Raw genomic sequence first — 23,866 nt, 5'->3', positions numbered from 1 at the left:
CGGCTGCGGCAGCCATTGGAGGGTGAACCAACGGCAAAGGAAGACCTTTCTCTCTGTCTCTCTCTCTCTCACTGTTCACTCTGCCTGTAAAAAAAAAAAAAAAAAAAAAGAGGAATAATAGGGGAAAACCTTTAGCTCTTCTGGTCAGATTGAAAACAAACATCAGTCTCTTTAAGAGACAACTATAGGCTAAACTTAGAGCCTGGACTCAGGGAAGCAGCCAGGCTGCCAGGCTGCTTACTGATGCCCCAAAGTCTGATAAGAACCATTGCACCCACTAGCAATGTACAAGATAGACACAAATAGCAGACTCTCAGTAAGTATTTATGGAATGGACAACTGGATAAAGCTTCTAAGCTGAAAAAAATATTTAAATCTACAATCTCAGACTTATAACCATAAACCTTTGTTTCTCCCAAAGTATTTTTTTTTTTTTAATTTGAGAGGCAGACACACAGAATGAGTTTCCTTCTGCTGGTCTACTCTACTAAATGTCTGCAACAGCCAGGGCTGGGCCAAAGTTAAAGACAGGAATGCAGTCCAGGTCTCCCACATGGGTGACAGGTACCCAGCTACTTCAGCCACCACTGTTGCCTCTCGGGATCTGCATTAGCAGGAAGCTGGAACTGGGAGCTGGAGCTGGGACGCACACACAGGTTCTCCAGTGTGAGACGTGGACATCTGAATCACCAGGCTAAAAGAGGAGCTGACCTATCCTGTGGCTGTCTGGTTCCTTCCCCCACTCCCAGGGTGTTTGTGTGAAGGGCTTGCAGACGGTGAAGGCTGAACCCTTATGGGGTAGCAACAGAGTGTGTGCAGCACGGCAACCCTTCCTCTCCATCTAGCCTGTCTGAAACCCATAGTGAGAAGGACCACAGCTCCCAGCTTGTTTCCCTACTTAAATCACCACCTTTCCTTCCCTGTCATATTCTGGTCTGAGCAATAAATTATGCTATAAATTATAAATTATAACATAGGCCTGCAATGAACAATTTTAAAACTACAGACTTAGGTTAAAAAAAAAGAATACACTTGGGAAATAATGTTTTGAAAGTCGTCCATGAGCCATTCATGGGTCCCCTGTCCCTGGGCAGGAAATCTGTCCACATTTCAAATGTGGGGACAGCACTAACACCTCCAGGGCGCTAGGGGGCCCAGCACAGGAATCTGCACAGCCTGCTGGGCAAGAGAGATGTTCCCTAGAGTCCTCAGCCACCACTGCTTTTGTTCCTGGGGAGACCAGAGTCCAAGTGCCACTGAACTGTGTGTCCCTTACCTCTGTTTTGTTAAGTCAGACAGGAAGATCTCTGGAGCTCAAAGAAAAATCTCAACAGCACAGGGCTATATCCCCAAAACTTCTGAAGGCCCACACCTGTGGGCAGCCCGATTGCCTGCTAAGCAGCCTTTGAGGCCACCGGGAGCCTAGGGAGTAGTGCCCAGCGAAGATGTTTATGGACAGCTGGGACACAGGTACCTCCTCTTGCCTTCAAGACAAAGCCCTGTGGGGTGTGAAAATCTAATGAAGAGGAGAATGGAGAGAAGGAAATGAAAGAGTAGAGGATGGGAAGAGAGAGGCAAAGGGAAGAGAAGAAGGTTTGCAGGGAATCTCGACTCCACCTCCTTACCTTCATTTTTAGCAGCTGATTTTCCACTTGCGCCGCCTCTAACTGCCTCTGCTTCTCCCGTAGCTTCTCCACAGATGCGTCATACGTCTGCTGCAAATTTCGAATCTGATCCTTAATGTTGCTATTTTCCAAAGTAACATCCACGAGGGTTTTCTGTTTGGAGGCAAATAAAAACCAAACGAGATCTAGTGGCGCACAAAAGCAAGGCCTCTGGAGTCAAGCACTGGGACATCTTTGTCTTATGCCTCTGCAGGAGATGTGAGGACCCAGGGCCTCCCATGGTCAAGAGGTCTGCCACCCTATACTCTGATGGGCCAGGGAGCCTCCCCATTGTGTCCCAAAGCCGCTGCCAATACCACTTAGGGTGGACAGAAATGGAGAGAAATGTACTTTTTCCAAGGAAAATTGTTACTAACACATTGTTTCATGTGGAAAAATAGCATAGTACAATTCTATTTTGAAAAGTATGGCTACACACTGGTTCAAATACATATTTATGTACAGAGACAGGAAAGACTAAGGAGAAAATGCAAATAACAGCTTTCACTGTTGGATAGGTTTATGGATAATTATTTTTTCTTTTTTCTGTATTTTTCATATTCCCACAATGAAATATGAGTTTTATAGGATGGAGATAGCTCCCTTTTTTATGAAAAGAGCTGTCACGTCTGTACTTCCAGATCGCCTGTCAGGATAGTGACAACCAGGCTGAGGCTATGCCAATGCCTGCAAATGTCTCAGCTTCCCCCCGTAGGCAGAGAGGATAGTGACAAAAAAAGCACCATGGGATAGCATTTGATACAGGTCTAACATCTATCAAAAGCATGATAACTATTGCTCCAGGCCACCCACTGAAGCAGGAATATTTAAACAAATTGTGTTGCTATTTACGGCTTCAGTTTCTATCTGGCTAACTTTGCTCAGAGAGAAATGGCTTCGAGAACTCCTGCCGTCAGACACTGGGTTGTGGTACCCTCCACGCATCCTCAGGTTAATCAACAACCTCAGATCAGAAGATCCGCAAACTCTGGTGGTGACATTTCTCACACCTTTGTCCTCTTTGTTGAATGATCCATCTGAAGCCTCCCCAGCTCTGCAGCTTCCCCTTGGGACAGTAACAAACCTCTTCTTCCTGAATCTTTTTGAATCAGGAAAGAGAACTTCTAATGGAAGTTATCAGGAATTACAGGAAATGCTGAAGCCATTTGGAAACATGGAATCACAGAACATCTGAACGTCAAGAGGGCTTTAGCAATCCCCTGGCCTTACCACTCCCCTCGCTGAGCCCCACCGCCTTTACAGGAACTAAATCCCACAACTACACAAAAACCTACAATCTGCACCAAGAGGCCAGGAGGCTTCTGATCCTGGCTCTTCCACTAGTTCTACGCCTTGTGCATGTCATGTCTCTCTGTTGGTCTCAATTTGTTCATCCATAAAACAAAGAGACTGGAGATCATCTCAACAGTTCTAGCTCCTACGTTCTATGAAATCTAACCTAGGCCCTGGTCTCACCCTTGATAATAATGACAGCAGGCAGAATGAGCAAGAGGAAGAGGCTGGGATCTTTCACAAATAAGAAGCCAACTACCACCACCTTCCTGACTATGAAACGGAAACTTCTCTCTCCATCTCTCTCTCTCTCTCTCTCTCTCTCTCTCTCTTTTTGTAACAATGGTTTAATCTTTTAGTTTTATATGGCTCCTTTGCTGCCCATGAGTAAGATTCTGAACATTAACTAGAAACCAACCAGGGTTCCTGTGTTGGGGCTGACCTTACTCTAACAGTAGATCTCTCAAATAAATGCCCAAAATATCAATCAGATGGCAAAAAAAAAAAAAAAAAAAAGGCAAGAATTCCCCAGAAAATACTTGCAAGTATTTGTTGTTGTTGTTGTCGTCCTAAGAAGAAACACCAGAAACACAGTACAGAGACCAACCAAGTCTGAACCCAGGTCAGGTAGCGCCCTTCTGGGCTGGCTGGGAGAGAGAAGATACTGAAGGGAAGGAGAGGGAGCCCTGGCAAGTCCCCTTGCTGGCAGGAGGAAGGGAAAACAAAGGCTACTGAATTTGCCAGACCCAAAGTGGGGCTTGGCCTGAGGCCAGGGGAAAACTGGCACACACAAAAGACAGCCAGGAAACAGTGGGGCTCAGAGGCGCCCCCTGAAATGGGCATCCCAGCAAACCCAAACACGGGCCCCACCCAGGCCCACTGTTGGACAGTAGCTGAGCTTTGTTGTTGCTACCAATGCTGTATCTGCTGCTGTCAGAGAACGCGAGCTTCTAGGGGATATGGAGAATCCCAACGTGAAAATGTGTTTGTTTATCCCGTAAATTATTTATATAGGACCAGAAAGAATTTGAAATTGTTTGTGGAACTTTTAAGAGGAGTGTTAAAACAGCAAATGAAGTTGGAGGAGAGGCAAAAACTATTGTTTCTATATTTAGACACAAAAGCCAAGGGAAACATTTCCAGGGAACATAATGCTTTGTTTTGAACATTTTCAAGTTTATTTGCATGTGCAGTAGGAAAGGACAAGAATGGAAAGCATGTGAAAGGTTAGTTCCAAGAATCAAATTCATCACGAGAACATTCTCTCGCACTGGTCTGACGACACACATTTTCACAAAAGGAGGATCGCGGGTCCTTCTGCTTTGCTCTCTGCTACTACCAGACATTCTTTGGAACACATCAGATTCTTTCTCATGCAAACTCCTTTCTACTTTAAGAAAGCACACGCTGCAAGCCTTTGGGACATGCTTGCTATGAATGAGTGCAGACTGCCTTGGGTTAAGTCTGTCTTGTGTGTGTGTGTGTGTGTGTGTGTGTGTTGGGGGCTTTCCTGTAATACTTGAGCTACAGGGAAAAGGGGCCGCAGTGTGCTGTTTGAGGCTTGGCACTTAGGATTCCTCATAAAGCTGGTGGAACAAGTGACATCTCCAGCACTGAACTCAGGACCTGAGCCCCCATTTAATAAACATAAACAAAGGTGTAGTCGCAGCTTGAGAATTCTTCCTCCAACTTCCTTCGTGGTCTCTACCATGGCTATGCTAAAAGGACTCTGAATAATGAGCTGAGGATATTATGTGACTCACTTCTCTCCAGAGGAACAGGGCCTACTCATAACTAAGCTTGGCTGCTCTATAACAGAAGGGGCCCCACCCAACCATGAGCTGATAAATACCTGCAGACCAATGGAGTCCGACGCCAAGGCTGAGTTCATGGCATTAAAACTATCCAGAGCTGATGACTGGGCTTGGATGTGATTCTCTAGGTAGTCCTGCTGAGCTTGGGAAACCTGCACAGATGGAGGAGAAAGTCACACAAAACCACTCCACACATACAACAATCTTCACTTGCCTGGAACTTTCTTCTGATAGTAGCCAAATCCATCTCAATAATAAACTTTAAAAGAAAAGTCAACATCTGCATGAGAGAGAGTAGAAAGGGAAGAATACTCTTCCTTAGGATCCTATGAAGGCACTTCAGAATGTGGGAAATGGAACGAAAAGATGTTTCCTTCGGTGAAAAACTTTTTGAAATCCATACATGTGAGGCATCTTCAAAAAGTTCACGGAGAGCCAGGCATCGTGGTGCTGTTAGTGAGTCCTGATAGGGATGCCCACATCCCATCCCTGAGTGCCACGCCGAATCATGGCTGCCCCACTTCCAATCCAGCTCCTGGGAGGCTGCAGTGTTGGCTCAAGGGCCTGGGCCCATGCTAACCACATGGGAGACCCCCATGGAGTTCCAGACTCCTAGCTTCAGCCTGGCTCAGCCCTGGCTGTTGCAGGCATTTGAGGAGTGAACCAGTGGATTAAAGATCTCTCTCTCTCTCTCTGCCTCTATTCGTCTGTGTGTATGTGTTGTCACTCTGCCTTTCAGGTCAATGAAAATAAACGTTTTTTGAAAGTTCATGAAAAAATGCATTTATGAAAAAATACACATGGATTTTTTTGCACCCAAATACATTTTGTTTACAATTCCACTTTTCCAGAAACTTCCTTAAGTACCCTTGTATTTACACATCCACCCACAGAGCATCATTCATTCCTCGACCCTGTAGCACAGAGCCTCAAGAACACTGTACAGAACTCAAACACTGCTCTTTTCAGGGAAGAAACAGAATCAGAGAGGCTGAGTGGTTTGCACACAAACAGCTCACAAGTGGCAAGCTGGAACCTGAATCCAGCTAGCAAAATGTCTTTTGTCATCTTGCTCTTTCTATTTGCTCCAGAAAGAATGTACTTTGAATTCACTCCATTCTTAAGAGTTGTTTTGTGGCTGTCTTTGTCGGGTGTGTGTGTTTAACATGCTTGAAAAAGTTCCATCAGAGGCCACACTTAAGCTAGACCTTAACGAGGACTGAATACAGAGAGGCGGGGGGGGGGGGGGGGGGGCAGGAGAACTCGAGGTAGGGGTTCCCAGCAAGGCTCAGGGGTGGGCCTTGGTGTGGCCTATGGCAGCCACAGGAAGCCACACAACAGAGCAGGAAGTGCACAATGGGGAGCGGGGGAGTTGGAACAGCAGGCCCTGACCAAGAGCCAGTGACATGCTTTTGTCCAGCCGCATGTTTACAGAGTAGCAGATTAGCGATCTTAATTTGCCTGCAGAGAGTGTGATGGCCTAGAGAAAGGAGAGACTGTGGGCAGAGAGGTGGGGTTCTGGGGAGGGTTCGAGCTTGAGAAAATGAGGACACGTAGGAGATGGTGATGGACAGCAAGGGGTAGAGTCTTGTATATGCATCTATTGCAAACAACCTCACCCTTTGGCTTTGAGAACCGTCATCTGTGTCTGCCAGTGGATGGCCCAGTGAATTTCCATGAATAGGCAAGAACTGCACAAAAGTCCCCCTACATGATACTGAGAATGGGCTGGGTAGATATGCTTAGATGCCGGCATTCCTGTAACCAAGGCACTAGGTCTTCCTTCAGCAGATAATCTCACTATCCAGCCACAAATGGAACCGTGCAGCGTGACTGTTACAACTGCTCCTCTTGCCAGCAGCTTTTGGCCCTCGCAGAAAGTATGTCATACAGTCATATAGTGTGTTGTATGCATGGACTTTTATCTTTGGGAAGAATAACAGATTTTTTTAATGCCACAAGCATGAACTTGGTTACACTAGAGGAAGTATTTTTTTTTTAACAGAGTTATACAGAGAGAGGGAGAGAGACTCACAGAGATGTTCTATCTGCTAGTTCACGCCCCCAAACGCCACAATGGCCAGGGCTGGGACAGACCAACGCTAAGAGCCAGGAGCTTCATCATGGTCTCTCATGTGGGTGTAAGGGCCCAAGCACTTGTACCATCCTCTGCTGCTTTCACAGGTGCATTAGCAGGGAGCTGGATCACCAATGGAGCAGCCAGGACTTGAACTGGCACCCACATGGGATGCATTGCACACTGCAGCTTCACACACTACGCTACAACACCAGCCCTGGTTATGTTTCTTACATTTTTGAATAGGTACTATACTCACATGGTACAAGCATTTAGAAAATGTAAAAGGTACACACTAAAATCTCCCTTTGACTCCTGTCCCTTCTGATTGATAACCAAGCAGTGCACCCCTGTCTCCCAACTAGGAACTACTACTAATTACTTTTTTAAAGATGTATTTATTTATTTGAGAGGTAGAATTACAGAGAGCAAGACGCAGAGATAGAGAGAGGTCCTACATCTGCTGGTTCACACCCTAAATGGCCGCAACAGCCAGGGTTGGGCCAGGCTGAAGCCAGGAGCCAGGAGTTTCATGCAGTTCTTCCACGTAGGTGCAGGAGCCCAAACACGTGGGCCATCTTCCACTGCTTTCTCAAGCCATTATCAGGGAGCTGGATCGGAAGTGGAGCAGCCAGGAGTCAAACTGGCATCCATATGGGATGCCGGCACTACTGGAGGCAGCTTTATCTGCTATGCCACAGTGCTGGCTCCTAATTACTTTCTGAATGATCCTTCTAGCAACTATGCTACATCTCTGAAATATTTCCATATTTCTCTGAAGGGCTTATTTGTGTTTTTCTTTTCATTTATAACTGTGTGTATTATATTGTAGAGATTATGAGGGTATTGTAAAAAGTTCACAAAAAGTAGAATTAAAAATAAGTCTATTTTAGTGCCAAAAATTTTGGGAATCCATGTATAGTTTTTTTCATAATACACATTTTTCATAAACTTTTTGAAGACTTCCTTGTATGCATGGATTTCAAAATTTTTTGCACCATAATTAGCTTATCTTTTAATTCCATTTCCCCAGACTTCTTGAAGTAGCCCCATACAATTTATTTTACTTTCCCCTTTTCAATGACATTCGGATTCTAATATTTTTACTATTATAAACAATGCTATAATAAAGCATGTGAGAGTGTATCTGTAGAAGAAATTCTTAGGAATAGACTTTAATGGGAATGCTTTCATATTACTCTTGCCACCAAAATTTTAGTTTAAATAATAAACTTCATCCTGCAATAACACTCCTTCAGTTCAATGAAAATATGATCTGTTAGAAAGCAGGCCCCAACAGGAAGCTCAGAGCTCTGCCATCCTCCAGGTCTCCCCCACCAGTGACGCGGGACTTACTGAGAGTTCCCGCGTGAGCTGTCGGATCTTCTGTCGCATTTCATCATAGTCTCCATACATCCGCTTCCTTACTTTTTCCAAAGTGGCTCTCACCTGCAGGCCACAAAGATGCTGGTTAGAGATTAAACTGTAACATTTTCATGCAAGAGCTCCAAAACTTTTAAGAAACTCTAATGAGAGAAGGACCCACAAAAAGTAATCTTATGAACAAGATATTTAGAAAATGAAGAGAAATGATCACTCCTTCCATCCAGTTATAAACCAAGGGATTATCAAAATAATAATAACCTTATATATAATTATAAATTATTATAATTATTAATAAATATTGATTATCAAATGATAAAGAAGAAAAAAATGGTTTCTTGAAATTCCTATCACCCTCAAACCACATTTGGTCAACTTTCCCCTTTTCTCATCGTGTAGTTTTATAAGGGGAAATTTTTTAACAAGAGGACTCTATAAACACATGGCCAAGGGGACCACAAAAGCCAAAATGCAAAAGGCAACACCTAACTTTCCCTATCTCTACTCCAGCCACCACAGAACTACTAAAAGTCTGGAACACAAAGCAGGAAATTATGAGCCCCAGAGAGCCTGCAAATGTTAGAGTCTTTACTAGTCACCAACACTCTACACCACCACAAAAAGGAAGGTGATCCCCAAACACTTGTTGACACAAACCCTGTGGTACCAACCACTCAGAAGAGTAACAGGGCCTTAAATTTTTTTCAATAAAACAAAAAACCTTACAAACAGTTGCTTCTTCGGGTGCCCTACGAGGGACAAAGGAATCCTCCAAGAGCACAGGAAGTCTCAAGAGTTTTCTGCAGGTGCACTTCAGAGTTTCTATTTTAGGAAGTGCTGAAAGGCAGCAACTTCATTAGACTGCGATTGTTTAGGGCACAACATTCGGGAGACTTAAGGATGGAGGTGGATTTGCATGGGAACACACTGTTTTAAATTAGACCGCATATTTGTCATGGTAATAGACATGGGTAGAGACTGGCAGACAAGATCCCAAGCCTTGCCCAGATGGATTCTAACGATAGAGTCTACTTTCTGCTATAAATAACTACAATGATTTATCTCTCCTCTAGGCAGGCAGAATGGCTTTCATTTATGGCCCTGAGCCTATCGCTGCATGGCTCATCAGTGGGAGCGGTGCAGTCTCGAGCTGGGTGTTGGTCCCGCTGGCAAACGCTGCAGGAAGTCAACAGGCCCAGAGCGTCTCTCATCAGGGACAAAGAGTAAACAAACTCATAAACACACTGAGGAATGACCACGCCAGGGAGGGATCTGAAGGCAGCTTTAGAAGGAGGAACCTGGAAATTAATTTCAAGTTGCAGATTACAGCGATGTCGGCAATTCCAGGTCAGAACCAGCCCTGCAGCTTGGGCACGTGTCATCTGTGCTCGGTTCCGCCTAAACCTGGTATCGTTCTCTTAGGCAACTGAAAGCTCTGGACTCTGCTTAGAAGGTTCACCTCTGAAGCAATACCGTTCTATTTGAAGCATTTAAATGAGAAAAGTCTGGGGCGGGCACCGCGGTGTGGCAGGCTGAGCCTCTGCTTGCAACTCCTGCATCCCATATTGGAGTGGTGCTGCAAGACCTGGCTGTTCTGCTTTGGATCCAGCTGCCTGCAAATGCACCTGCTAAGCATCAGAGACGATGGCTCAATTACATGAGCTCCTGCCACCTACAGGGGAGACCCAGATGGAGTTCTTGGCCCGGTTCTGGATATTGTAGCCATTTGGGAAGTGAACCAGCAGGAAGAAGATCTTTCTCTCTCTCTCTTTCTCTCTCACCCACGCCCCCCCCCCCCGCCGCCGCCATCACTCTGTCTTTCAAATAAATAACTCTTTTTTAAAATATGCAGGAAATCTGGGTGTCTGAGCTATTCTTGACAGGAAAATAAAGGAACAGAACAGTGTGGATGACTAGAAATTACCTTTGGGAGGTAGGATAATGTTGGGTGGTTGTCAAACCCATTCTGCGCGTATAAGTGTGTATGATGCTTTCTGGCTTTTCCTCATATTTTCTGCTAGGCAATTATTATTATTTATTATTTTTATTATTATTATTTCTATTAATTTTTGAGAAGAAATGTTCTTTTACTGCTCATACAATAGTTTATGGGTAAGCTGACTCTGCATCTTATCCATAAACCCCCCAATAAATCAGGGAACACGGAGCTGGAGGCTTTGGCCTGAGGATCAGAGCTTTCCCTGTCCCACAATCTACACATGAGAAAACAGAAGCCTAGGGAGGACATAAGTGAGTGCTGGCCCATGCTGGACAGAGCTGGGCCTGGAAGCAAGGACTATGAGCTCCCAGGCCTCGGTGCCTTCTCCTTCCCCATTCTGCCCGGCTTCTCACAAGCACTTTCTAAGCCACAGGTCCATCTCTGGGGCCCATCAATGTCAGGGCAGCTCATTTCCTCTTTCACCAAATCAGTCAGGTTTGGGCAATAGTGGCACTGGTCAATGCAGGGGGACAACAGTGGAACAAAAATAATTATAGAAAGGTAGACAGGCAGGCACATAAAAAGATTACGGGAGGCATATGGCACAGCTGTTTCACTGCCACTTGGGGTGCCTATGACCCATATCAGAGTGCCTAGCCCCAGCTTTGGCTTAGCCCAGCCCTAGCTGTTATAGGCATTTGGGGAGTGAACCAAAGAGTGGAAGATCTCTTTTCATCAGTCTTTCTCAGTCTGTCTCTCTTCCAAATAAGATGAAAATAAAATATTTTTTTTTTGACAGGCAGAGTGGACAGTGAGAGAGAGAGACAGAGAGAGAAAGGTCTTCCTTTGCCGTTGGATCACCCTCCAATGGCCGCCGCTGCAGCCGGCGCACCGCGCTGATCCGATGGCAGGAGCCAGGATCCAGGTGCTTTTCCTGGTCTCCCATGGGGTGCAGGGCCCAAGCACCTGGGCCATCCTCCACTGCACTCCCTGGCCATAGCAGAGAGCTGGCCTGGAAGAGGGGCAACCGGGACAGAATCCGGCGCCCCAACCGGGACTAGAACCCGGTGTGCCGGCGCCGCAAGGTGGAGGATTAGCCTATTGAGCCACGGCGCCGGCAATGAAAATAAAATATTTTAATATTTAAAGAAAATGTTCTGGCCAGCACTGTGGCTCACTAGGCTAATCCTCCACCTGCAGCGCCGGTACTCCAGGTTTTAGTCCCGGTTGGGGCACCGGTTCTGGTCCCAGTTGTTCCTCTTCCTGTCCAGCTCTCTGCTGTGGCCCGGGAAGGCAGTGGAGGATGGCCCAAGTGCTTGGGCCTCCCTGCACCCGCATGGGAGACCAGGAGGAAGCACCTGGCTCCTGGCTTCGGATCAGCACAGTGCGCTGGCCGTGGTGGCCATTAGGGTGGTGAACCAACAGAAGGAAGACCTTCTCTCTGTCTCTCTCTCACTGTCTAACTCTGTAAAAAAAAAAAAAAAAAGAAAAGAAAGAAAGAAAGAAAGAAAATGTTCCGAAATGCTGTTCTTACCGAATGAAGTTATGGATAATTTTGTCTTCTTCTTTATACATTTTTGGGTTTCCCAAATTTTCCCAACAGAACATATAATTTAAAAGATAAGAAATACAACATTACAAAGAAATGACACTAAGTGGTTTAGGTTGGGTGTCTACTGCGGTTGGCTTCCCGGCATTCATATCAATCCAACTGACTGGTCTGAACCAGCCATAGTCTTCCTAATCCCCTTGTCAGTGTTGAGTTTGGAACTGGGCATGTGACTCAGCTCTGGCCAATATGACACAAGGGGCAATCTAATGTGTGCAGGAAAGGGCATTCCAAGAAATAACCAGAGATGTAGCCTCATCTCTTCCTCCAAACACTACACATTTTCAGATGATGCCGCCAGTCTGAGTCAGTAGAAACACAGAGAACTAGAACTAGAGCCTAGACACACCCTGACTGGGACCCAACTACCTCCAGACTCATCACCACGTGACATAAATTTGAGTTGTCTTTTCTGTGACTTACAACCAAAAGCATCCACATGTTATAGGTGCCTAAATGTATATATCTGGTATGTCCAATGTAATAAGCAAAACCACTTTAGAGACTCCATAGCATACACAGAAGAAGAAAAGTCGGTGCTCTCCCGAATGTCCATCCACAGAGGTTCATCCCTCATTACAGAATTACATCTGACTATTTAACATTACCATGAAGACACACAGAAATAATTCCATCCAAAATGCTAATCCTAAGAATTCTTTCAGAAAACCTTATTATCTCACACCAATGCTTCCAACTCCACCTCCTTAAATGCTGCAAAAAAATATATAAGCCAGAAATCAAAAATCCTGAAATCACTCACATCCTTGATGTAGTTCATCTCTTCTTTCAGCTGATTGGTGGACCAGCCGTACACCACCATTTCCTTCTGCTGATTTGGATCGGATCTTCGCACCACACCATAAACGACTCCCTGAGGAAGTTTCCTGGTAGGTTCTGCATTGCTTAGGTCAGGAGGCTAAAAGTAAGTGGCAAAAAGAAAAACAATAATGACTCTTTAGCGTTCATGAAAACAACCTGATAATGGGCCCAATGAGTACGATTATGTAGGTTGTACCCTGCACTGAGCACCTGGCAGCAGGGACAGAGGGGAGCAGAAGTCCCTCCTGGCCACCACTTACCAAGTTGCTCCTAGCATGTGGCCTCCCTCCTTTTGTCCATCTAGGACTTCTCCCCTACCTCGTGGCCCATCTGTGGGGTCCCATCTCTCCAAAGGAGGCACCCTTTTCCGGTTCTCACAAAGGTGCCAGAAGGAATCGCGTGATCCCTGATAACAAAAGCAAGTGCTTGAAACTTCCTACTCTTGGTAATGCTGTTCCCCCTTAGCTCAACTCCTGTGTATGGCTTCAACCTCATAACCCAACATGTGGCCTGAAATGCATGAGGTTGAGGTTGGCAATCATCTGACAGCCAAACTGTCCTCTGAGAGCAGAGCTGAGCCTAAGGTCACATTCTGAGCAAAGCAGGGGGAACCAGTACACATCTCGCTGTGATGATTCATGAAATCTTCCAGAAACATCAGGCAGAGACAGCGTGACTTCTGTCTGAAAGAATCTTCCTGGGACTGCCGGCTGATCCTTAATTCCTTCACTTAAAGCCTTGATGATTGTTGAAATAAATATCCCTTTGAGAAAGGGCAACGTGCCCAAATTGTAATACCGCTTTATAGACTGAAAGCCCAGGTAGTAAGAAAAGGGGAAATTAAGATTTGTTGAGCACTTCCTGTAAGGTAGGAATGTTCCTTAGCACACTTAATGCTCACAACCACTCTGGGGCACAGCAATTGTCCTCTTCACTTCACAGCCAAGAAAACTGAGTTCAGACAGGTTAAGTGGTTCGTTCATGGCCACATATCCAGATTCAAGTGTTAAGTACATCTCCCCGTATTATAGCTTTTGCTAGGGATAGGTGACAGGATAAGGGCCTCCATGACATGGAAGGGACAGAGGCAAGAGAAAAACCAAGACCAAGATTTGAGACTTCATAGACAAATCCACCTGCTCCTGCTCTTCCCTGGGGCCAACACTGAAACCTTGACAACTCCATAGCACGGAAGCCCAGATTCCACACCAGCAACTCTGTCCTCACACCAACCTTTCAAACATCTTTGTGTGTCCCATATGTTGACTAAAAAACTTTTTAGCATAAAAAATTTGCATTTCAAAAAGCACAACTTATGGCAAAACAGAAGTACTTTGATTCACACCAAATATTCAAAGTTTGTAAAATCAAAGAAAATTCTAGAAAGATACAAGACAAGTCATTAACAGTAGGGCCCTTCAAGGAGGAGACAACCAGAGTGCTGGCAATGTGGCAACTCTCACTTTTCTCATTAACCTCTTCTGTATTGTTTGTTTTTGACAATGACAGCTTTTGAAAAAGGAAGAAAACACATTCATCGCTTCCCACCCTTCTGCACACAGTTGGGTTCGGGACGTGGTATTGTTTCCGGTATATGCTTCCTCTTGTATCCCTTACACCTGGGTCCCACAAGCAACGATCCCACCCCTGAAATGTGTTCCTAACTTTAGGTGGCTGGGCTGTTACATAGTCCTTGATGGAATGACAAGTGGGCATTAAATTATTACCAATTTTACTAGACATATAATTAGGAAGAGGAAAAGCTCCTTTGAAACTGCACATACCAGGAAACAAAAGCACGCTCTTTCAGTCCCGGACTCCACCCAATTCCTGAAAAACAAGCTAATGACCACAGGCTTTGGTGAAATGCTTTTCTGCAAGCAAGGCTATCTGAGGTAGACTGGTTTGCACAGAAAAGTAGGTGTCTGAACACAGAGACTCCTCCTCCCAGGCCAGGCCAGGGAATGAGGGAGGAAGACACAAACAAGGCCAAGGCCACTGGAACACTGCCCACAAGGTCTCGGATCTCAAAGTCGTACACATGAGCAGATAGTCCAGAGACACTAAATGATAAACAGTGTATTTTGTATTTTCATTTTTTTATTCTAAGAATATTCACTTGTGTGTGTAAAACATCCAGAAAGGTAGAATCCAAACCTTTAATGAGAGTTTTCTCAATAAAATGATATGCACCTGTGGGGAGCAATCCGGACTAGACTGAGTTACTGGAATTAAGACTTATTCTATGCATCTGCTCTCCCACAATATGGCGCTGGGAGAGAAGTAAACAGCTTCCGTGCAGCTGCCTCCAGTTCAACCAATAAACTGTAGGACCTACTCCTGATTGGAGGAGAGCAGCGTACTCGGCGTGTGGGCAGCCGAGTTAGGATTGGTGGAGGAGGACTATAAAGGAGGAGAGAGACGGCATTCACCAGGAACATCTAAGGGGAACACCTGTGCAGCCCCCGAGAGAGCCGGCCGGCGGTGTGCCGCTCCCCTGCGGAAGTGGGGAATGTGGCCAGGGGGAACTGCCCTTCCACGGAGGTGGAAGGGATAGTAGCCAACCCGGGAAGAACCAGCAGCAAACCCGGGGAGGGCCGAGCGGACGAAAGAACAGCGCAGGGTCCTGTGTCGTTCCTCCACGAAGAGGGGGAGCGACATGCACCTTCTCCTTTATACTCTTTTGTACTTTGAATTTAAACCTTTTTTTTTGTTAAAGATCCAGTATTGAGGGCCAGTGTTACAGTGTAGTGGGTAAAGCCACTGCCTGTGACACCGGCATGGCATGTGGGCACCAGTTGGAGTCCCGGCTACTCTGCTTCCAATCCAGATCCCTACTAATGTACTTGAGAAAGCAGTGGAAGATGGCCCAAGTCCTTGGGTCCCTGCACCTATGAGGGAAACCCATATGAGGCTCCTGGCCTCTGGCTTCAGCTCCAGCTGTTAAGGCCATTTGGAGAGTGATCCAGTGGATGGAAAATCTCTCTCTCTCTCTCTCTCTCTCTCTCTCTCTCTGACTCTGCCTTACATTAAAAAAAAATCCAATATTATTTTTGAATGGATAATTTGCATTTCCATTAAAAAAAATAAAAAGCTGGGGCCAGGGTTGTGGCACAGTGGGTTAAACCACCCCCTGTGATGCCAGCATTCCACATGAGTGCAGGTTCGAGTCCCAACTGCTCAACTTCCAATCTAGCTCCTTGCTAATGTGCCTGGGAAGGCAGCAGAAGATAGCTCAAGTGCTTGGGCCCCTGGCACCCACATGAAAGACCATGGAGTTCAAGGCTCTTGGTTTTGGCCTGGCCCAGCCCTAGCTGTTGTGACCATTTGGGGAGTAAACCGGCAAATGGAAAATCTCACTCTCACCCCCTCTCCCTGGAACTCTACCTTTCAAATCAATAAATTAATTTTTTAAAAGCTAAGACTGAACACTGTTAAAATCTCATGATGTAGATAGAAGACCTCCAGGGAAAGGCCCGGCCCTGGACTGCGCTCAGGAGCAGGGAGCACTCCACAAGGACAGGACTCCTGGGCAGCTGCACCAGCTGCTCGGCTCCAGCAGAGAAAGGAAAGGAACAGTTATGAAGAAAGAGGAGAGGGAAACCTTTACTGTCTAGTGATTTCATTATGTAATTTATTACTTCTCACAATATTCCCACTATGTAAATAGTACTAGTTCTTCCAAAATGGTAGTATTCAAGTGTCTATGTCTTTGCAAATCCAACGTCTTTCTCTAACTATGATGCATCCAAACTAGCTAAGAGTCAGGGACTTGTATCTCCCAGTGGCATCCCAGAGTCTAAAGGGGGCAGGGGAGCTGAACCCAGGCCTTGGGTCCTGGGGCCATTTGGAAAAGACAGACCCAAGATGACAAGGGGGCTCTTCTCCAGGTTCCCCCACACCCCCAGTCCCACCACAGCCACGCTGCCCCCACTCTGCTCTTCTGGCGGCCAGCCCCCTTGAGGCCTGCGGGCACTCACACAGGCTGGCCCCTCCACCTGCGCTGCCAGGCTGAACTGTCCCTCACTGAAGACCATGCCCCTCGCCCTTCACACCACCTCCATAGCACACCCCGCATGACCGAGGGATTATTCACATCCCGCATACGTGAGGCCTGCTCCCCTGTCCACTATGAGCACCACGTTAGGGCCTGCCTGTTGCTATTCTACTGTAACCCCCGGCATCTCAGCACAACGGACTCGCAATGACAGTCTCAATAACTATGTGTGAATGCGTAAGGAGCGTCAGAAGTTAGATGAGGCTCTAGCAAATTCCTGAGAGTCTGTAAGTCTGACCTTACACACTCTGCAGAACACCCTTTGCTCCTCTTGGGTGGAAGGAAACACAGCTGATGTCCACACACTCACAAGAAGTACATCTGGAAGACTGCAAAGGAGCAGGCATTGCTATCATCTTTACAAAATATAAGTGTGCTTGGGGTCCAAAATTAGAGAATTCGGAAAAAAATGTAAAAAGCTGATATAGTTGGTAATGTATGTATGTCTGAATTTTTAATCCTCCTGTGTCCCTTAAAAATATCTCCCTGTGAGATAAATATTAAACTTTACACATGATAAAAGCATTGTGATAACACTGAGATATGGTCTTTACTCTTGAGAGAAATATGCTGAAATACTTATGATGGAATTTATTTATTCATTTATATATACATGGTGGAGGAACCGGGGGTGCAGGCATAACAAGACAGGACTGGCCAGGAGCTGAAGGTCACTGTAGCTGCACAAAGGATCAATGAGTCAATGAGTCGTTACACAGTAAGTATCATTTTGCATACACTTGAAACTCTCCATAATATAAATGATTTTTATGAAAAATACTTATTTATTTAGTTATTCATTTATTTGAAAGGTGAAGTGGTAGAGAGAAAGGGAGTGGCAAAGAAACAGATCTTTCATCCACTGGCTGACTCCCTAAATGCCCACAACATCCAGAACTGGACCCAGGCTAAAGCCTAGAATTCCATCTGGGGCTCCCACATGAGTAGCAGGGACCCAAGTACTTGGGCCATCATCTACTACCTCCCAGGATGCAAAAGCAGAAGCTGTATCAGAAGCGGAGTAGCCAGGACTTCACTAGCACTCTGATATGGGATGCCAGCATTGCAAGGAGGCAGACACTTAGCCCACCGTGCTATAACACCTGTCCCAGTAAAATTGGGTTTTAAAACCTCTTTATAATGCTTCTTGGTGTTAAAAAAAAAATCCAAGTAAACCCACACACACACTCTACTAAAAAGTCTCCTGGGCATGAAATAAAAATAGACAAAAATCTCCTTTGAGGGGCCGGTGCTATGGCGCAGCAGGTTAACGCCCTGGCCTGAAATGCCCGCATCCCATATGAGCGTTGGTTCAAAACCCGACTGCTCTACTTCCAATCCAGCTCTCTGCTATGGTCTAAGAAAGCAGTAGAAGATGGCCCAAGTCCTTGCGCTCCTGAACCCATGTGGGAGGTCCAGAAGAAGCTCCTGGCTCCTGGCTTAGGATTGGTGCAGTGCCGGCCATTGCAGCCATTTGGGGAGTGAACCAGTGGATGGAAGACCTTTCTCTCTCCCTCTCTCTCTCTCTCTTTCTCTCTCTGCCTCTCCTCCGTGTAACTCTTTCAAATAAATAAATAAATAAATCTTTTTTAAAAATGTCCTTTGAAAACAAAAGCCATAATAAATGTTGTAATAAAAAGAAAGGTATTACCAAAGGAGCAAAAAGAAAACAACCAATTGAAAGGGCATTCCGGCCGGTGCCGCAGCTCACTAGGCTAATCCTCCACCTGCAGCGCTGGTACTCTGGGTTCAAGTTCCAGTTGGGGCGCCGGTTCTGTCCCGGTTGCTCCTCTTCCAGTCCAGCTCTCTGCTGTAGCTCGGGAGTGCAGTGGAGGATGGCCCAAGTGCTTGGGCCCTGCACCCAATGGGAGACCAGGAGGAAGCACCTGGCTCCTGGTTTCAGATCCGTGCAGCACACCAGCCGTAGCGGCCATTTAGGGGGTGAACCAATGGAAGGAAGACCTTTCTTTCTGTCTCTCTCTTACTCTCTCACTGTCTAACTCTGTCAAAAAAAAAAAAAAAAAAAAGGGGCATTCCATAATCCCAACGTGAAATATACCAGAATTAACAGCAGGCACAGCCAATCGATAGCACATACAGACACTCTCTCTGCTTAATGCTTCCTGTGAGTATCTATAGCTTACAATTTACCTGCAGGTGCATACTATGGCTGTTCTCCCTGAAGATGGACTTAGCAGCAAGCATCTTGGGAACTCAGAAAGAAAAAGAAACTATGTAAAAGTGACCCAGGACAAATTCCTGCTATACAGGATTTACTGGTCATTGGTGAGTTCGGGTTAGTAAGGCCAAAGATAGAGAATCATATTTTCTAAATCTTAAATCAGAACATAGCTTATGACAATGCAATAACTTCTGCAAAGGCAGGGACTGTGTCTGCCACACCCACTGCTATCTAGAGACTCAGCATAAATAGATGCTCACTAAACACATTTACTAGGAAGGCAAACAGGTGAATTGAGGCTATGTCAGGATATTTGGAATAGCTGGTTCTCCTAGACACTAGAAATCAATTTCTGCAAAGGATGAAAAATCTTTCGGTCAATAAGACCCCTTAGGAGATAGCAACAGAGACACAGCTTAACATAAATGAAAACTGACATGAAGGATTGCCACCACCAGCCCCAGCCCCAGAGGCCAGGACAGGCAGCTGGCCATGTGCTCAAGCTGCCAATATAACTTAGGAGGGCCATGACATGAGCTGAATAACTTGCAAAGCAGAAGATGAGTTATTTATAAAAGTTCTTGTGCGAGACCTCTTCTCTCCAGCCAGAGGGAGCAGGCGAGCTGGGACCACAAGTGTTGGCCATAGGACGTCCCATCCAGGCAGCAGGCAGGGGCCAGTTCCATCAGGAATGTGTGCAGGCCTGTCTGACCTGTATGTCCAACTCAGCAAATCATTTGTCTCACATCTGACACTGTTTTGCCTTCTTGTGACAGAAAGGAACGTTACGGCTGAGCCCAAAAGGGCTTTTCCAGAACCCGGAAGAGAAACAGCGAGCAGGTGGGCAGCCTCATATCCTCAGAGAAATGAAAACCTTTGATTCATTAAAATACTGGTTATTTGGGGCCAGCGCCATGGCGCAGTAGCCTCCGCCTGCAGCACCAGCATCCCATGTGGGTGCTGGTTCTAGTCCCGGCTGGCCCTCTTCCAACCCAGCTCTCTGCTGTGGCCTGGGAAGGCAGTGGAGGATGGCCCAAGTCCTTGGGCCCCTGCACCTGCATGGGAGACTGGGAGGAACCACCTGGCTCCTGGCTTCGGATCGGTGCAGCTCCGGCTGTTGCAGCCATCTGGAGAGTGAGCCAACGGAAGGAAGGCCTTTCTCTCTGTCTCTCCCTCTCACTGTCTAACTCTTCCTCTCAAATAAATAAATAAAATCTTTTAAAAAATAAATAAATAAGTAAAATACTGGTTATTTTTTTCTCACAGACTGAATAGGGAATACTTTCTCAATGAATCCCTGCTCAAAGACTGATCATCTTAAATGCTCCAAAGAGGAAGGGGGTTAAAAAAAACAACCTAGCCAAGCACCCATTCCTGAAGCCAGGGACAGTTCTAATGATGATGTCCCAACAGGAGACCACTCCTTCAAGACACTGCCTCACAGCTTCTAGGCAGCCAGGAGCTGCTTCAGGCCAAAGGGAAGACTATCTGGGAGAAAACAAAAATAGGAAGTATTTTTCTAGAACCTAGGGGCATAGTACACACCTGGACTGATAAAACGGAAGTATCCTATCAGACTTTCACTGATAGGAGAAGGCCGGCAAGTCCACGTTCCCATGGCAACGCAGCCAGTCACAGACCCGAGTTAGCTATCTGCTGGCCACAGAGATATCTACCTCACTGAGCTCCACAGTCCTGAGCAGCCTCAGGGGACGGTGCCCCCAGCTTCAGGAGGCAGCCTAAGGGACACACAGAGAAACACCAAATACCCCAGTGTACTGCTGGGCATGCCAGCAGATACGGCAGTTCCAAGTCGTGGAGGCACGGTTTCTCAGCATTTCTGAGAGTCTGGGTCCCTACAAAACTCCACATGTCCACTGAAGGATTCTGTCTCTCTGACCAGTCCTCTCTTCTTGGGTCTTTTTTCACAGCCATCAAATCTGTTCTGACAGCAAAATGGCCTTGGTTTCTGTTCATAGGGAGAGAGCTACAAACTCTCAGAAGGTTAGAAATTGAAAAGAGTTGTATAGCACAGAGGGTGTGCAAACAATTTTCCCAGGGAGGCTGGGCCAGCCCTGGTCTTACTTTAAACCACAGCCAATGCACTTTCACCGGCTTCCCAGTGGCTCCTCCGTGTCCCAGTTTGAACAGAGTTCTACAGCTACAGAAATGCTTGGAAAACACTGGCTCTAGCCCAACATTTCCATCTGCTCCAAGAGGAAAACAAAGCTCCTGAAGGTGCCTTAACTGCCCCAGCCACACTGTGGCTGGTGACAGAGCCCGGACTAGAGCCCCAAGCCTCTTCCCTCCTCCCAGGGCTGTTATCTCCGAGGAGCATAGTCCAGCAGGCTATCCCGGGGCAGCCCAGCCCCCGTCACAGGCTGTGAATCATGGCAGCAAACCCCATCCTGGCAACAGCGTGAGATGTTGTATAAACAGTCCCGCCAAGGAAGAGAACGCAGCAGGCTTATGCACCCAGGGTTGCTTGAGGAAAAGGGACTATAAACGCTGATGGCAAGGGATTCCTTCTTTTAAACCTTTTACTAGGCTCTGCAAGTTCCCAACTCTGCATCCATGCCCAAAAGAGGATACTGTATGTTCTCAGAGATGTAGAGTTTCTCTAAAAGCAACAGGTCCGTGAAGGATGCCTGCAATGCTAGGATGTGAAAAACACTTAATATATTGTCTGCTTCCAGATTTTTTGTTGGCCGGAGCCACAGCTCACTAGGCTAATCCTCCGCGGCGCTGGCACCCCGGGTTCTAGCCCCGGTTGGGGCACCGGATTTTGTCCCGGCTGCCCCCCTTCCAGTCCAGCTCTCTGCTGTGGCCCGGGAGTGCAGTGGAGGATGGCCCAAGTGCTTGGGCCCTGCACCCGCATGGGAGACCAGGAGAAGCACCTGGCTCCTGGCTTCGGATCAGCGCAGCGCGCCGGCCCATTTGGGGGTGAACCAACAGAAGAAAGACCTTTCTCTCTGTCTCTCTCTCTCTCTCACTGTCTAACTCTTTCAAAAAAAAAAAAAAGATATTTTGTCAATTTGCAAAGAACTTTGCCATCAGAAGGACTCAGAATCTGTTCAGACCAGATTCCCTGAAATTCAACAGTCCAGTCAGTCCCTGATTCATCGTGATAAATCTGCAATCACTGGTGTTGGTTCTGTCCTTTATTTCTCTGTATGCGTGTGTGTGTGAGTGTGTGTGTGTATGTACGCACAGGTACCTGTGCCTAGAAATGCTGCATATAGATTTGGATAGGAATGTGGATGCATGCATTCATAACGTTCTTGGGTCCCTAACTTTGCAATTGTCTCCTATGGATTTTTTTTTTTTTTTTTTTTTGACAGGCAGAGTGGACAGTGAGAGAGAGAGACAGAGAAAGGTCTTCCTTTGCCATTGGTTCACCCTCCAATGGCCGTGGCTGGCGCGCTGCAGCCGGCGCACCGCGCTGATCCGATGGCAGGAGCCAGGTACTTCTCCTGGTCTCCCATGGGGTGCAGGGCCCAAGCACTTGGGCCATCCTCCACTGCACTCCCGGGCCACAGCAGAGAGCTGGCCTGGAAGAGGGGCAACCGGGACAGAATCCGGCGCCCCGACCGGGACTAGAACCCGGTGTGCCGGCACCGCAAGGCGGAGGATTAGCTTAGTAAGCCGCGGTGCCGGCCTCTCCTATGGATTTTAATTCTAACATTCAGTTTCAGAAGGAACACAGCCCAGCCAACAGCTGAATCCCAGTCCTTTGGCCTCCAGCTCTGGTAGGGAATGCACTTCTATTGTATAAGCCATCTGGTTTCTGCAGCTTTGTTATGGGAGGTCTAGGAAACTAACGCAAAACTCTGCCAGCATAATCAACACTCATTCTTGCACCTACTAAGTGCAGGGCAAGGAGCTGGACCTTGAGGAGACAGACTAAAATGACATTGCCTCAATTCTGTAGGCATGTGCCTATGCCCAAGTGAATGTTACATGCAAATTTCACAGAAATACAAACCAGACATGTGGGGTTCTTAGGAGCAGGTGGCTAGGTATCAAGTAAGGAGGGGGTGCAGCATGGCTATCCTGGATTTTTAGGGAGGGGTAAAGCAAATCACAAGACTGTCTGGGAAGGTCTCAGAGGAGAAGTGAGCCTCTGTGGAGACTGCAAGGACACAGATGTCTTGGATAAACTGAGAGGAAGCGGGAAGGGGCTCCAGACATGGGTTAGGGCCTCAGCAAGGGCCCTGAGGAGGAAACAGGTGTCTCACGTCTAAGAAGCAACGAGTGGACTTATCCGGTGCAGGCAGAGCAACCAATTTGTGAAAAAGGGAGGGACATATTACTGAGTTGGTTTTAGATGTGTTGAGATCGCAGAGAGAACCTGCCCCGTAGGTCTGAGTCCCACATCCCAACCAGCAGTGCCACACTAGATCGAAACAATCACCAACATCTTGGCATTTATTTGGTGGGAACAAAATAGTTCTTTTACTCAAAAGGAGAAATACCATCTTATACACCTTGTCCTAATTTTCCAGTTCACATGACAGAGGGCTGAAGCCTAGGACTTGGGTGGATTATTTGAGGGAGAAGGTCCCAGGAAAAATAAATGATCCCAGAGGAGAGCCCAGGCTCTGAGCAAGCAAGCATTAAGCTCTGGGGGAAATAAGAGGAGAGGGACAGCCCAGGAATCTGCTCAGGGAACAGGTGGCAGACTCCCGGGGAAGGGCATGGAACTGGGAGCAGGCATCTGCCTCTCCCATTCTTCTGCCCCTTCTACCTCTAATCACCTCACCTCCTCCTGTCCTGCCTAATGACCACAGCCCCATATCCAAAATGCCTCCATCAGGTCCCCTGGAAGTGTATGGGACCCAAAATGGCTCCGGGGAAATATATATGGTGACTAAACCCAAGAAAAGATACTCTTTCTCAATGGCAACCAGGAAATAGGCATGTTACATGGGCCTTACGGGTCTCTTCAACAGCAGAAGGACATGTTCAAAACATTTCTACACGTGTGTGCCTTTGTCCCATTCCACATTTTAAGGCCGCTCAGGAC

At 46.7% G+C, this 23,866-nt stretch overlaps 1 protein-coding gene across 4 annotated transcripts in view; it reads right to left on the bottom strand.

The window, feature by feature from the left end:
- The window catches only part of MYZAP (myocardial zonula adherens protein), a 100,740-nt gene that overhangs the window by 58,300 nt on the left and 18,574 nt on the right, over window positions 1–23,866 (bottom strand). For all 4 annotated transcript variants that reach the window (XM_008268955.3, XM_002717707.5, XM_008268956.4 and 1 more), the window contains 4 exons: window positions 12,543–12,698; window positions 8,205–8,297; window positions 4,810–4,923; window positions 1,626–1,778 (listed from right to left, as the gene is read on the bottom strand). In XM_008268955.3, the coding sequence (XP_008267177.1) occupies window positions 1,626–1,778; window positions 4,810–4,923; window positions 8,205–8,297; window positions 12,543–12,698 (516 nt within the window). The remainder of the gene's footprint in view (window positions 1–1,625; window positions 1,779–4,809; window positions 4,924–8,204; window positions 8,298–12,542; window positions 12,699–23,866) is intronic.

This window comes from Oryctolagus cuniculus, chromosome 12 (assembly GCF_964237555.1).
Source record: "Oryctolagus cuniculus chromosome 12, mOryCun1.1, whole genome shotgun sequence".
NCBI lineage: Eukaryota > Metazoa > Chordata > Mammalia > Lagomorpha > Leporidae > Oryctolagus > Oryctolagus cuniculus.
This window is presented reverse-complemented; position numbering and strand designations above follow the sequence as displayed.